Here is a 16,758-nt window from a genome sequence, read left to right on the forward strand (position 1 = left end):
TCCATGCTCAAGTTTTTTTTATTTTTTATAATTTCATTTTTGTCTCACAATAAAAAATGCTTTGCCACTTCAAAGTGGTAGGTATGTTGTGTAAATCAAATATACAAATCCCCCAAAATCAATTTTAATTACAGGTTGTAAGGCAACAAAATAGGAAAAATGCCAAGCTGGGTAAATACTTTCGCGAGCCACTGAAAATACAGAACACTCACGCTTACCTACAGTTGAAGTCGGAAGTATACATAAATGTAGGTTGGAGTCATTAAAACTCATTTTTCAACCATTTCACAAATGTATTGTTGACAAACTATAGTTTTGGCAAGTTAGTTTGTGCACGACACAAGCAATTTTTCCAACAATTGTTTACAGACAGATTATTTCACTTATAATTCACTCTATCACAATTCCAGTGGGTCATAGTTTTACATACAATAAGTTGACTGTGCCTTTAAACAGCTTGGAAAATTCCAGAAAATTATGTCATGGCTTTAGAAGCTTCTGACATCATTTGAGTCAATTGCAGGTGTACCTGTGGATATATTTCAAGGCTGACCTTCAAACTAAGTGCCTCTTTACTTGACATCATGGGAAAATCAAAAGAAATAAGCCAAGACAAAAAAATAAATAATTGTAGACCTCCACAAGTCTGGTTAATCATTGGGAGCAATTTCCAAACGCCTGAAGGTACCACGTTCATCTTGTACAAACAATAGTATGCAAACATAAACACCATGGGACCACGCAGCCGCCATACCGCTCAGGAAGGAGATGTGTTCTGTCTCCTAAAGATGAACATACTTTGGTGGGAAAAGTGCAAATCAATCCCAGAACAACAGCAAATTACCTTGTGAAGATGCTGGAAGAAACAGGTACAAAAGTATCTACAGTGTATATCCACAGTAAAACAGGACTATATCGATATAACCTGAAAGGCTGCTCAGCAAGGAAGAATTCACTGCTCCAAAATTGGCATAAAAATCCAGACTACGGTTTGCAACTGCACATGGGGACAAAGATCGCACTTTTTGTAGAAATGTCCTCTGGTCTGATGAAACAAAAATAGAACTGTTTGGCCATAATGACCATCGTAATGTTTGGAGGAAAAAGAGGGAGACTTGCAAGCCGAAGAATACCACCCCAACCGTGAAGCATGGGGGTGGCAGCATCATGTTGTGGGGGTGCTTTGCTGCGGGAGGGACTGGTGCACTCCACAAAATAGATGGCATCATGAAGAGGGAAATTATGTGGATATATTGAAGCAACATCTCAAGACATCAGTTAAAGCTTGGTTGCAAATGGGTCTTCCAAATGGACAATGACCCCAACATACTTCCAAAGTTGTTCTTAAGGACAACAAAGCCAAGGTATTGGAGTGCCCAACACAAACCCTAGACCTCAATCCCAAATCAAATTTGTTGGCAGAACTGAAAAAGCGTGTGCGAGCAAGGAGGCCTACAAACCTGACTCAGTTACACCAGCTCTGTCAGGAGGAATGGGCCAACATTCACCCAACTTATTGTGGGAAGCTTGTGGAAGGCTTCCCAAAATGTCCTAATTGACTGTATGTAAACTGCTGACCCTCTGGGAATGTGATGAAAGAAATAAAAGCTGAAAGAAATAATTCTCTCTTAAATTAATCTGACATAAAGTGGTGATTCTAACTGTCCTAAAACAGGGAATTTGTACTAGGATTAAATCTAAGGAATTGTGAAAGCTGAGTTTAAATGTATTTGGCTAAGGTGCATGTAAACTTCTGACTTCAACTGTATATACAGAACATTACCCTCTTCTTTTTTATTTTTGACTCCTTATTACTTATGGTTTAGAAAAAGGTATTGATATTGTGTTATTGTTTTTATAAATGTTTATGGCATTGTTGGGGAGAGCTTGCAATTTTAAAACATTGTTGTGTCCCTAACTTCTTTTTTTGGAAAGGGGTTTGGAATATATTTTTTAACTTATGACTTATGTTGTACACAGCTGTCTAAGGCACAGCATGTCGGTGCAAGGGGCGTCCCGGCATTACAGTGCAATTGTATATATTTTTACAATTTAATCTAACTTATTTCATAACTTTAAAAAAAATTGTACTTATGTCTTGGCTCATCTTGAATACTTGTTTTTAATCATGTTTTATTTAATTAGATATGTTATGTTTTACCATTTAACTTTTGAACACTTTTTTTTGGGGGGGGGGGTCTGTGACAATTAAGGAAGGGAGAGGAGGGGGCTGTAACAATGGTGAGGTGTGAGCATAAGGATAACGAAATGGCATGTCTCAGGCTGAACACATTGGCAGTCGTTGATCTCTAGTTTCCACCTTAGTGTTGTTAACACCCCATGGTTCCCGTTATCCGACAGTCGGTGGAGAAATCATCTTTTGAGTGTTCAGAGACAAAACACCTAAGTTCTTCCGACTGGCATGGAAGTCACTTCTTCAGAGGTGTAAGGATAATTAGGAGTCTGAAACTAGAGTATTTTGGTTCAGTGTATTAGTAAGGGCAGACTGAGGAAGTTGTTATATATTTTGTCTTTTCATCTATTATTTAGAGACCCATTTGAGTTAGTGATCATTCTTAGAGTGGCTCTTTATTTTCTCTCAGCATGCATTATGTCACCATTTTGAATGTCTAAAGATACGGATACGTTCTTCTGAAATATGAACGCAGAAATACTAGATTAGATTTGCATTGTTCTGGTCTTGGTCTTGACTCGGTCTCGGGCCCCCTCGCCCCCCTCCCGGTCTCAGTCTTTCAGCCAATACTGAAAAACAAGTGTGGCATCCTAGTGGTCCAGAGACCCAGACTATGTCTATGGCAAAGATCTAGGCTGCGTCATAAAAATGGTATCCTATTCCCATTGGGCTCTGGTAAAAAGTAGTATACTATATCGGGAAAATACTGCTATTTGGGACGCACACCTAGACTCTGTGTGGTGGCATACTTAAATAAGTGTATTGCGGTACCAGAACTGTTAAAACAGATCTTTCTGGAATTTAAATTCTTAATTTGCAACTGGCAGAGTGGCAACACCGGTAAATTAAGCAAGGGATGACAGTTTAGAATATAGAATTCATCAAATGAGAATTGTTTTTCCAGAACTGCAAATGCTTAAAGTGGATGTGGGAGAATCAGTCATATTGAAATGTAAACAGACCAAGAGGAAACGCTCAGGCATCCTTAATTAACCACTTGGCAATGCTTGTAATGCGCTGTATCAAACAATGAACAATCCTTTTGTTAGAGCTCAGTGTGCATTGACTGAACATTGTAAGACACGCACATTGCAAGGTGCTACTGAACTTCAGTCACTGTGGGTGACTCCTGAGCTAAAAGATGTCGAAAGGATGTTCCCTTAATCATCAACTCACTGTTTTTAATTGTTGTGGTTATATAGAGGGAGGGCAAAGATAGTCGTTAGGAGGAGAAAGAGAAAGAGAGAGGGGGAAAGAAGCAAAGAGTGGACCAGACAGCGATAAAGAGAGATGTAAAAACAGCATTAACATAAATACTCGTCTTTGCCTACCTCATTGACAAACACCCAGTGACTGTCCTTGGAAGCCAGGTTGGTTTCAACAGCCTGCAAAGAAAGAGAGAGAGGAAGAGAGAAAGAAAGAGGTTACCATACTGCAAGTGAACAGCTAAGGCCGTGGAGGGAACAGGCAGATTGAGGGCAGAAGACTTGGATGTATTGCCATTGTTTCGATCCAACAGAACCCATGTAAAATCCTCTACAGTCTTGTCATTATCCAATTATACAAGGGACAAACATAACATCCATGTGGCTTGGCAAACCATGGTGGACAGACAGCATTGGGTTCATGCAAGGCTCACAGCTAAAGACCCTCCAAAAATCCATCCACTGGACTGGAGCTTAAATCTGTCAAGAACTGAGCTCAGAATGTTCACAGAGAATGACTTGACTGTGGAAATAGTGTTGTTAAAATGTCCTTTGTTGTTCTCCAGTTTGTTGTTCTCCTGGTAGTACTGGTAGTACCATACGCTCTCTCCACTGGCTTCCAGTTGAAGCTCGCATCCGCTACAAGACCATGGTGCTTGCCTACGGAGCTGTGAGGGGAACGGCACCTCAGTACCTCCAGGCTCTGATCAGTCCCTACACCCAAACAAGGGCACTGCGTTCATCCACCTCTGGCCTGCTCGCCTCCCTACCACTGAGGAAGTACAGTTCCCGCTCAGCCCAGTCAAAACTGTTCGCTGCTCTGGCTCCCCAATGGTGGAACACACTCCCTCACGACGCCAGGACAGCAGAGTCAATCACCACCTTCCGGAGACACCTGAAACCCCACCTCTTTAAGGAATACCTAGGATAGGATAAAGTAATCCCCCCCCCCTTAAAAGATTTAGATGCACTATTGTAAAGTGGCTGTTCCACTGGATGTCATAAGGTGAATGCACCAATTTGTAAGTCGCTCTGGATAAGAGCGTCTGCTAAATGACTTAAATGTAATGTAAATGTACTGCCTTTTCCCACAGTCCATTGTGTTGGTAGGCCGTTCCAGGAGAGAAGTGTACTTTCCAAACCACAAGCCTTTTGTACACCTTAGAGCTGCAGCTTAGGCAGTGCCAAAAATGTTTTAGCACCTAACATCCTAGCCTTTTGAAATACTATAATTGCTCTGTGTAAGCCTACATTTCACATCGCATTGCTTGCTTGGTCCTATGTGTCATGGCTGCCTGTTTGGGTCAGGTTACCGTGGACCACAATCCGACAGAGACATCTCTCACACCAACCAGCGGGGGATCGAGAGGTATGGAGGTGGGGGAGTTTATGACACCTCCAGCCCATTGTAAATCTTAAAGCAGCAGATCAAATCCCTTTGTCCTCTCAGTGTGGAGGAATGGAATGTATGATGAGGCTATGGAGAACCTACCTCAGAACAGTAAATGGCAAATGGATGGACTTTAAATGGGCTTTGGGACAATATGTTTCATCAGCCAAAATGGTGGTAATGACGATATATGGAATATGAAAATGAATGTCGTTTTTGTTATGTGATTAAAAGTTAAATGACGACGCTATAACGAAGACATTGTAACTTGAAGAATTTTCCTAATATGTACCTGATGTTTGCATACTGTACGTTGTGTGGAAAATTTCCAGATCAAAGAGAATGTTTTTGTAAAGATGAAATGTGAAGTTAGTTGTCTAAATTGGATCAGAGTCAAATCCAGACCAAGCCTCTTAACTAGTTATGCCCAGAGAACTTGCCATAAAGACGGAAATGCCCCTTTCTGACCCAAGGGTATAAAACATGTGAGTTAAGAATTTACATTCAGACTAGGTGACCACGTGCTGCAGCCAAAGTCCTAGTTAGTCGCAACCCAAAACGCAACACAAGGTTGAAGAAGATAAAGGAACCGTTTAACAATCTAAGAGGGTGAATTCAAGCAGGATCACCGGTTACCACTCTCCAAGGAATCGTGTGTCTACACTGCTTTCATTCCAAGGAATCGTGTGTCTACACTGCTTTCATTCCAAGGAATCGTGTGTCTACACTGCTTTCATTCCAAGGAATCGTGAGTCTACACTGCTTTCATTCCAAGGAATCGTGAGTCTACACTGCTTTCATTCCTGAGTACGGTCAGCTACACGGCTGACCGTACTCAGAAGAACCCCTTTCAGAACAAGGGTGAGGAAACGGACCACTAACAGAAAGGACACTGACATCAGAGGAGAAGGCGAACCCGGTCCACGAAGAGACGCCCCATCGGAGACCTTTGACAAATAATTACATTATGTTCTGACCCATAAGAGCCGCAGTTCAGGGCAAGGTGTTACGGAAAAACTAAGCATAGTTTACAAATGTCCTTTTCTCTTGTGCACTCTCTCTTTGTCTCTCTTTTTAAATCCCCATTTTGTGTAACACGTGTCATATTGTGTTGGCCCGCTAGGGACGTGTTTCATTGTACTAAGTTCTAATCAATAGCCTAGACTGTGTGTTTGTGTACGTGTACCTTATAATATCATTTTAGCTTGTTAGTAAATAAATAATCAACTAAATTGGTGTGATACGGATTCATTTAGTGGGACTCGGGTTTGTGCAGATTCCAGGATTATGCGATGTTAAGGATGAGACTGTAGAGGAAATTAATGAATTAGCGACTGTTGTAAATCAATATCCTCATATTCTTTGAGTTAATTTGGGAAATGGAAACTCAATAAAAACAAACTTCTCATGGTGCCCCAGGTTACTGAGTTAATGAATACCTGATTCATTGAATCACGTAATTATAAACAGTTAATCATTCAATGAACAGCACTCGTCACATTAATCAATACAACGTCACGACATACACCCTGTGTGGTAGTCACAACAGAGACTTTCTTGTAGTGCAATAAAAATTGTTGTTTAAAATGCCATTTGCAGACAGAAAGGCCTGCACACGGTTTAACCCTTACCCTCCCATACTGTATTCATGCTTACCTATAAAACGTTCTGTTTGTACAGTGTCTATATTAGAAAAGCTTAGCATATTGCGTCATAGAGAACAAAGAAGATACAGCATCTGCCAGCTGAGGGGCCCTATACAAAAGCTATGGATCACTCTGCGTGATCCTCCTGTCCTCAGGTTGGTTAGGCCTGCCAGATGTTCTCAAATGGCTCCTCGTTTGCCTCCCTTACCATAAGATGGCTGTTACATATGTAAACACTTCCGTGGGTTCATGTTGACCATAAATACGCAGTGTTCTCTTATAGAATGTCATGGTGTAGGCTACACTGCATGAATAACTGTTGACTGCTCTAATAAGGCTAGTTTGTTGCAATCACATGGAGGTGGGATATGGCTAGTCGTCAATTAGTTAACATGGGTTTGTATGCAACTGTTAATATATCATTGGTTGTACTGTCAAATGAGGCAACTTTGAGTCATATTCTTTGTATTAAACCACAACATTGAACCAGACAGAGCTCAGTGGTTCCAGACCTCATACAGTGGACCTCATTGAGATACCCAAGTCCTCGCTAATCGAATCTCCATCATCGTTCGACCTCTGTTTATCTTATATGCATAGTCACTTTAACTGTACATTCATGTACATACTACCTAAATTGGCCTGACCAACCAGTGCTCCCGCACATTGGCTAACCGGTCTATCTGCATTGTGTTCCACCACCCGCCAACCCCTCTTTTTACACTTCTGCTGCTCTCTGTTCATCATATGTGCATAGTCACTTTAACGATACCTACATGTACATACTACCTCAATAAGCCTGACTAACAGGTGTCTGTATATAGCCTTGCTACTCTTTTTTCAAATGTCTTTTTACTGTTGTTTTATTTCTTTCCTTACCAACACACACACACACACACACCTTTTTCCCCCTGCACCATTGGTTAGAGCCTGTAAGTAAGCATTTCACTGTAAGTTCTACACCTGTTGTATTCGGCGCACGTGACAAATAAACTTTGATTTGATTTGATTTAAGCATTTGATGACCTGCTCAGGTACCTGTCTAAACCCAATAACCAGAAGGTACAACACCACATAAAGAGGCATTCGAGTCAAAACCGTCCAATCCAGGCCTGTGTCCCAAATGACACCCTCTCAACTACATAGTGCAGTATGTAGGGAAAAGGGTGCCATTTGGAATGCATCCCTGAAATCTCCAGCATGGGGTTCTTGATCGTGGCACTGGGCAAAGTGGGTGTTGGCATGGCTGGTCACCACTTGGGCAGCAGCTGATGGGTGATGATGTTGAGTGTGGCCTCCAGGGAGGTTGGCAGAGTGGATTAGACCTGATAGATCTGACCGCCTATAATGAGGCAGGGACTGAAGGGAGAACACTGAGGGGGTACCTGGGTGGAGGCACTGGGGAGAAACTGCTATTAACACAGTGAGAAGGGTCTGATCTAGAATTCCATAGAGATTATGTGTGTTATTCTATGGGTCAGGCCAGGCTACTCTGTTCAGTTCAACCAGTCATTTCTCTACACAAATGAAACATGCATAGATAGACTATTTAAAGCAATACTGTGCACTTATCTTGGCTGATATCTGCAACGTGAGGAAATGACACAATCAATGTTATCAAGTCGGTAATAAAACAAAGAAACATGTTGAACACATTCTAAAATCCACTTTTCGTTCACATCCTATCTTTTTTCAAGCTAAAGAAATCAATACATGCAAGGTTTTCTGGCCTCAAACTAAAACACACAAGTCTACCTAAGTGAGAATATATATACAGTGGGGGGGGAAGTATTTAGTCAGCCACCGATTGTGCAAGTTCTCCCACTTAAAAAGATGAGAGAGGCCTGTAATTGTCATCATAGGTACACTTCAACTATGACAGACAAAATGAGAAAAAAAATCTAGAAAATCACATTGTAGGATTTTTTTATGAATTTATTAGCAAATTATGGTGGAAAATAAGTATTTGGTCACCTACAAACAAGCAAGATTTCTGGCTCTCACAGACCTGTAACTTCTTCTTTAAGAGGCCCCTCTGTCCTCCACTCATTACCTGTATTAATGGAACCTGTTTGAACTTGTTATCAGTATAAACGATACCTGTCCACAACCTCAAACAGTCACACTCCAAACTCCACTATGGCCAAGACCAAAGAGCTGTCAAAGGACACCAGAAACAAAATTGTAGACCTGCACAAGGCTCGGAAGACTGAATCTGCAATAGGTAGGCAGCTTGGTTTGAAGAAATCAACTGTGGGAGCAATTATTAGGAAATGGAACACATACAAGACCACTGGTAATCTCCCTCGGTCTGGGGCTCCACGCAAGATCTCACCCCGTCAAAATGATCACAAGAACGGTGAGTAAAAATCCCAGAACCACACGGGGGGACCTAGGCAATGACCTGCAGAGAGCTGGGACCAAAGTAACAAAGCCTACCATCAGTAACACACTACGCCGCCAGGGACTCAAATCCTGCAGTGCCAGACGTGTCCCCCTTCTTAAGCCCGTACATGTCCAGGCCCATCTGAAGTTTGCTAGAGAGCATTTGGATGATCCAGAAGAAGATCGGGAGAATGTCATATGGTCAGATGAAACCAAACTAGAACTTTTTGGTAAAAACTCAACTTGTCGTGTTTGGAGGACAAAGAATGCTGAGTTGCATCCAAAGAACACCATACCTACTGTGAAGCATGGGGGTGGAAACATCATGCTTTGGGGCTGTTTTTCTGCAAAGGGACCAGGACAACTGATCCGTGTAAAGGAAAGAATGAATGGGGCCATGTATCGTGAGATTTTGAGTGAAAACCTCCTTCCATCAGCAAGGGCATTGAAGATGAATAGTGGCTGGGTCTTTCAGCATGACAAACACCCAAACACTCCGCCCGGGCAAAGAAGGAGTGGCTTCGTAAGAAGCATTTCAAGGTCCTGGAGTGGCCTAGCCAGTCTCCAGATCTCAACCCCATAGAAAATCTTTGGATTTTCCAGCAACTGCCCCAAATAGTTGCCCAGCAACTGCCCCAAAACATCACTGCTCTAGAGGAGATCTGCATGGGGGAAGGGGCAAAATACCAGCAACAGTGTGTGAAAACCTTGTGAAGACTTACAGAAAACATTTGACCTCTGTCATTGCCAACAATGGGTATATAACAAAGTATTGAGATAAACTTTTGTTATTGACCGAATACTTATTTTCCACCATCATTTGCAAATAAATAAATTAAAAATCCTACAATGTGATTTTCTGGATTTTTTTTCTCATTTCGTCTGTCATAGTTGAAGTGTACCTATGATGAAAATTACAGGCCTCTCTCATCTTTTTAAGTGGGAGAACTTGAACAATTGGTGGCTGATTAAATACTTTTTTGCCCGACTGTATTTGTAATAAAGGTATCATTACTAGGTCAGTGGGACTATCAAGACATCATGCAAATGTTCCTTATGCAAACAGTGTGTGCGTGGGTGGTGGAATTTGAAAGCTGGGGGGGAAATCCTATCAGGGAATCTGGATCTCTAGAAATCTGTGAAAGTATGTTTGAACTCTGCTTCCAATCAATGTGTCTTAGCATCCGCCTCACCAGGAGTATAGAACAGCCTTCCTCCATTTCACAAAGAGACACATCCTGATTTATATATAAATGACAAAAAGTAATTAAGACACTGCTTTGAGGGGGATGTATTTTAGAGAGAATCTGGTTGCTTAAACATATAGGCTACATGTGAAGAATTCACACTAATTTACTGAACAAAACTAGCATTCTTTGATGTTTCAGATGTCGGATCTTAATTTGATCCCTTTTTGTTGCAGGAGGAAAATAATTCAGGAGCAGGAGGATTTAAAAATCTGAATAAATATTTAGAATCGCCACCAGGGGGCAGCTGGAAGCACTGTTTGTATACAATGCACACCGTACCTACATGGTACCTAATGTAGGCGACGTGCAGGCTACAGCGCGTCTCGAGTGAATTCTTATGTGGATTATATTAAATTGACGTACAGTGCTGTGAAAAAGTTTTAGGCAGGTGTGAAAAAATGCTGCAAAGTAAGAACGTTTTCAAAAATAGATGTTAATAGATTATATCTATCAATTAACTAAATGCAGTGAGTGAACAGAAGAAAAATCTAAATCAAATCCATATTTGGTGTGACCACCCTTTGCCTTCAAAACAGCATCAATTCTTGTAGGTACACTTGCACATATAGTCAGGTGTTTGATTAAACAATTATATCAAACAGGTGCTAATGATCATCAATTCAATATGTAGGTTGAAACACAATCATTAACTGAAACAGAAACAGTTGTGAAGGAGGAATATAACTGGGTGAGGAACAGCCAAACTCAGCTAACAAGGTGAGGTTGCTGAAGATAGTTTACTGTCAAAGGTCATACACCATGGCAAGACTGAGCACAGTAACAAGGTAGTTATACTGCATCAGCAAGGCAGGCAGACATTTCAAGGCAGACAGGGGTTTCCAGATGTGCTGTCCAAGCTCTTTTGAAGAAGCGGGCGACGTTGAGGACCGTAGACGCAGTGGTTGGGCCAAGGAAACTTACTGCAGCAGATGAAAGAGACAACATGCTTACTTCCCTTCGCAATCAGGAGATGTCCAGCAGTTCCATCAGCTCAGAATTGCCAGAAAACAACAGGACCCTGGTACACCCATCTACTGCCCGGAGAAGTCTCGTCAGAAGTGACCTTCATGGATGACTTGCGGCCAAAAAGCCATACCTCCGACGTAGAAACAAGGCCAAGTGACTCAAATATGCACGGAAACACAAGAACTGGGGTGCAGAAAAATGGCAGTAGGTGCTCTGGACTGTTGAGTCAAAATTTGAAATATTTAGCTGTAGCTGAAAGCAGTTAGTTTGCCGAAGGGCTGGAGAGCGGTACACAAATGAGTGTCTGCAGGCAACAGTGAAGCATGGTGGAGGTTCAACAGTGAAGCATGGTGGAGGTTCAACAGTGAAGCATGGTGGAGGTTCCTTGCAAGTTGGGGCTGCATTTCTGCAAATGGAGTTGGGGATTTGGTCAGAATGAATGGTCTCCTCAATACTGAGAAGTACAGGCAGATACTTATCCATCATGCAATACCATCAGGGAGGCATCTGATTTGCCCCAAATGTATTCTGCAGCATGACAACGATCCCAAACATACAGAGAACGTCATTAAGAACTATCTTCAGCGTAAAGAAGAAGGAGTCCTGGATGTGATGGTATGGCCCCCACAGAGCCATGATCTCAACATCATCGAGTCTGTCTGGGATTACATGAAGAGAGAGAAGCATCTGAGGCTGCCTAAATCCACATAATAACTGTGGTTAGTTCTCCAAGATGTTTGGGCCAACCTACCTGCCGAGTTCCTTTAAAAACTCTGTGCAAGTGAACTTAGAAGAATTGATGCTGTTTTGAAGGCAAAGAGTGGTCACACCAAATATGGATTTGGAGTAGATTTTTCTTCTGTTCACTCCCTTTGTATTTTGTTAATTGATAAATATAAACTATTAACATGTCTATTTTTGAAATCATTTTTACTTTACAGTAGTTTTTCACACCTGCCTAAAACTTTTGCACAGTACTGTATTTGTAGGGGTTGAAATAATTATTTTGGTTGCCTCAATGCCGTGTGTTCTTGCGGTTAAGGCCACTGAACCCAAAACACATATGCCAGAGTCAGCCCACTGCCCTTTGACCCATGGATGAACATCTAATTTCTACATATTAATTCTCTGTGGTTACAGGGTTCAAACAGGAACAACTCAAAGGTTAACAGTTTAGGCATTCATTCTGAGTGGTTAAGGCTATGGATTGGGGAAGGCTTAAAATTAAATTATTAAAACAATGCACCTATGTATCATCAGTATTCATGGTATTCTTAGTGCTTGCAAGAGCATGTGTGATCTGCTGTAACGCAGTGGTCTAAGCAGCGCGCTCCGGCTCCAAGCCTCATGAGTGCTGGGCGATCTAGTGACCAGCCTGAGGCACAAGTTAATTGCATTCATTTAAATGTTTTCAATCAGTAAAAATGAATAGTCTGATAATGTACACATCAAAGAAAAGTGTCTCAGCTCAACAAAATCGTCTTTGGGTAGCCTGAAATGAATAAACACCTTGACAGCTTTACGAAATGAAAACATAAAGCCACACAATACAAGCTTTCAGTCCACACTAAAGACGATAACGACACTGACTAAAAATATAAACACACCATGCAAAAATTCAAAAATATTTCTGAGGTACATTACATATAAGGAAATCAGTCCATTTAAATTCATTCATTAGGCCGTAATCTATGGATTTCACATGACTGGGAATACCAATGTGCATCTGTTGGTCACAAATAACTTTAAAAAAGGTAGGGGAGTGGATCAGAAAACCAGTCAGTATGGTGTGACCACCATTTGCCTCATGCAGCGAGACGCATCTCCTTCACATAGAGCTAATCAGGCTGTTGATTGTGGTCTGTGCAATTTTGTCCCACTCCTCTTCAATGGCTGTGAGTAGTTGCTGGATATTGGCGGGAACTGGAACACGCTGTCGTACAAGTCAATCGAGAGCATCCCAAACATGCTCAATGGGTGACCAGTCTGGTGAATATGCAGGTCATGGAAGAACTGGGCCATTTTCAGCTTCCAGGAATTGTGTACAGATCCTTGCGACATGGGGCCGTGCAAGATTATGCTGAAACATGAGCTGATGGCAGAGGATGAACAGCACGACAACGGCCAACAGGACCTCGTCACAGTATTTCTATGCATTCAAATTGCCATCGATGAAACGCAATTGTTGTCTGTAGCTTATGCCTCCCGCCCACCATGGGGTACTCTGTTCACAACATTGACATCAGCAAACCTCTCGTCCACACAACGCCATACACAATGTCTGCCATCTGCCCGGTACAGTTGAGACAGAGATTCATCCGTGAAGAGCACACTTCTCCAGCGTGCCAGTGGCCATTGAAGGTGAGAATTTTGTGCAGAAATTATTCGATTGAGCAAACCCACAGTTTCATCAGCTATCTGGGTGGCTGGTCTCAGACCAACCCACAATGGAAGAAGCTGGCTGGCGTGGAGAGGTTGGCTGGCGTGGAGAGGTTGGCTGGCGTGGTTACACATGGTCTGCTGTTGTGAAGCCGGTTGGACGTACTGCCAAATTTTCTTAAACGATGTTGGAGGTGGTTTATAGTGGAAAAATTCACATTTAATTATCTGGCAACAGCTCTATGGACATTCCTGCAGTCAGCATGCCAATTGCATGCTCACTCAAAACTTGAGACATCTGTGGGATTGTATTGTGTGACACAACTGCACATTTTAGTGGGGCCTTTTATTGTCCCAAGCACAATGTGCTTGTTTAATGGGCTTCTTGATATGCCACACCTGTCAGGTGGATGAATTATCTTGGCTAAGGAGAAATGCTCACTAACAGGGGTAAACAAATTTGTACACAATTTGAGTGAAATACGCCTTTTGTGCATATGGAATATTTATGGGATCTTTTATTTCAGCTCATGAAACATGGGGACCAAAACTTTACATGTTGCATTTAAAAAATATACATACATAGCCTAACTATAAAATGTTGTTGAGCATCCACACTGGAGGACAGTTTATTGATCCACAGTAGGCCTACATCTGTCAATCAATTGATGGCCCAAATCAGCTCATCACCTCAGCCAGGGAAACACAAACAATAGGCTAGCCTATTTTTGGTTTTCCTACCTTTTATTATGTGACTATATATAGCCTACAGAATTTAGCCTATTGGAATATAATCAAATAACAAGGAGCCTGTGGCAACCATCGATGTCACTAGATTATTGCCAGCTGATGTCTCGTTAAACCATCAGTATGCGCTAAATTCCCCCACACAGCTGGTCTCAATTGCAACAACTTTTGGGGGGGAAAAGACGTCGGTGTTATCTTAATGTTCAAGTCTTGCTTTGCATCCGAAGTCTTTCAAGATATGTTTGCCCTCTGGTTTGGTATTTACAAATTGGAACAACATAGTACTTGTTGAACAGACTAAGGGCGATTTATCTATCTGTCAAGCATTCCGTACAATATAAAAAAAGTACTTCCTAGAATTTTGTCTTTAGTATACGCTTGACACTTGTATGTCTATCTATCTTGTGTTATTAAGCTTTATAAAACAACGGTTGTTTATGTGTATTGCTGCATTTCAGATACATTTTTGTACATTTGCATGTTGCAGTAATAGGACTTAAGCCGAGCGTATGAGCGAGCGAGTGTGACAATTATTTCGATAGCGATCCCAATGACTCGACCTCCGCCCATGACGAGAAAGAGAACTGCTCATTTTTAGGGACTCACAGGGCTCATTCGAATTTCCTGATGCGCCAAGAGTGATCAAGTTAAGATCTGATATCTGTATATGATTGAGCTATCCATGTTGCTGTTTAATTAAAACGTGCCATAGCTTCCTGTTAAAGTCGAAGAAAAAATAAATACATTTCCACCCATCCACAGGTTTCCATATATTTCCTAGTTAAGCATGCATATGCAAACCACACAACTTCCGTAGAAAGGAAACCAAAGAAAAGAAGGATGAAGATGTGTTTTGCATCAAGATGAATTAACGCATGAGTTTAGGTCATTAGGTGTGCAACATTGAAAATGTGTTTTAAACTCAGTTCCTTACATGCCAATGAATTCTTCTGATTAACATATGTGACCGATTGGTGTTTGAATCCCGGTGTCCTTGCGCTCCACACAACTGTGTTAGCCCGCTGAACAAAAGCTTAGGCTCTGGCTTGGGGAGCAAATAAGTCTTCAGAAGGCTATTACATGATCATGTCATTGTATGCAGATCCAGAGAGAGTGGCGCTGAGAAAACCAAAACAATAGCATCACTCCCTCTCTTGTCACATGCCATTTTCTCACTCGGAGGTTTTACAGTTTTTGCTCAGAGGTGGTTGAAAAATGTCATCAACAAAACCCGCTAATAGCATAATGAACTCAGAAGAGTTGAGGCATAGAGAAATACCACATTTCAGACCAACCCGATTCCAAATGGATTTTGTTTGCTGCGTCCTTGCCCGAAAGCTGACGAGGGCCCTGCGAAACCCTCAGCAGGACCTTGTAATATATATTGTGTAACTATGGCAACAGTCTTCATAGCTGCATCCAAGCTGTATTTTGCAGTCCTAATGATGTTTCTTTGTGGTTTTTATTGGAATAATTTCCACCAAAATCGAAGTAAACTACACGGTAAATGGACTGAATAGAAAATGAGTGACGTTTCAGGTGCAGACATTAAGGGACTGTTTCCCAGAAACAGATTAAGCCTAGTCCTGTATTTAAAAAACTGTCTCAATGGAGAATCTATATTGACCATGCTTTTTAGTCCTGTTTAGTGTCTGGGAAACTGGCACGAACTGTATTCAGAGTTTGGTTTCCTGTTCTGCATTAGAATGAGACACTACTCTTTAGGCCATACGCTCATAAAGGAGCTGTGCATTACCCTCAAACGTTCAAGTGAACATCTTTTAAGTGATGTATCTATATTTCACATTTGTGGACATTTGACATATCCAATGTCTGATAATATGATGATTTGTTTGTTCCATTGTCTGTACATTTCCCCGTCCTGTTTGCTCATATACCTTCATTGAACTTACACACATACACATACACACAACTGATATTCGTCTCTAATTGGAGCAACATGTCCATCTGCCACAACAGCAAGTTGATGAATAGCCATCCCAAGAATGAGATAGAACTGGAAGCTCTCCCTATCTGTACATAACCATGGTGCAATACAGAGTGCATGAAATGGCATGTATAAATAGCTACATACTAGAACCCTTTCTACTTCTATTTTGTTCAGTGGCACAAGAGAAAAGGCAAAAGAACGCAACAAAAAACCACTTGACATGTTGAAACACAACTAGTGGAGAAGCCAATCATGGCATCTGGGATATGAGACCGGAACAAGAGTCATAGTTCTGAAGCTCCCTGCAGCCAGCCAGTGCTGATAACTCGAAGCTTGGCAGACTACGGTGCAGTGATATGTCACTCATTTCCCTTTTCCACTATCAATATGGATGGGCATCGAGGAGGACAGTGATTGCAGTACCTGGAAAAATCCCTGTAGTAGCGGTCCTGTTCTTTTGTTCTTGATAACGAGGGCTTTTGAGCAGTGACTTCAATCTCGCCATCTACCACGAGAGGGGAACTGAAGGGTTGTCAAACGGCGAGGAATTGATGATTTCATCACTTGATTTCCCTACTCTCCACCAGCTCATCTTTAGTTGACACGTTTCTCTGTTCATGAAGATAACTCAACACGATCTTGGGG

The 16,758-nt window shown here is 41.7% G+C and overlaps 1 protein-coding gene across 1 annotated transcript in view; it reads right to left on the reverse strand.

The window, feature by feature from the left end:
- Nucleotides 1–16,758, reverse strand: part of LOC118357752 (glutamate receptor ionotropic, delta-1-like) — a 200,854-nt gene that overhangs the window by 77,989 nt on the left and 106,107 nt on the right. Inside the window, exon 3 of the mRNA XM_052478299.1 lies at nt 3,526–3,579. Within this exon, the coding sequence (XP_052334259.1) occupies nt 3,526–3,579 (54 nt within the window). The remainder of the gene's footprint in view (nt 1–3,525; nt 3,580–16,758) is intronic.

This window comes from Oncorhynchus keta, chromosome 24 (assembly GCF_023373465.1).
Source record: "Oncorhynchus keta strain PuntledgeMale-10-30-2019 chromosome 24, Oket_V2, whole genome shotgun sequence".
In the NCBI taxonomy this organism is placed as follows: domain Eukaryota; kingdom Metazoa; phylum Chordata; class Actinopteri; order Salmoniformes; family Salmonidae; genus Oncorhynchus; species Oncorhynchus keta.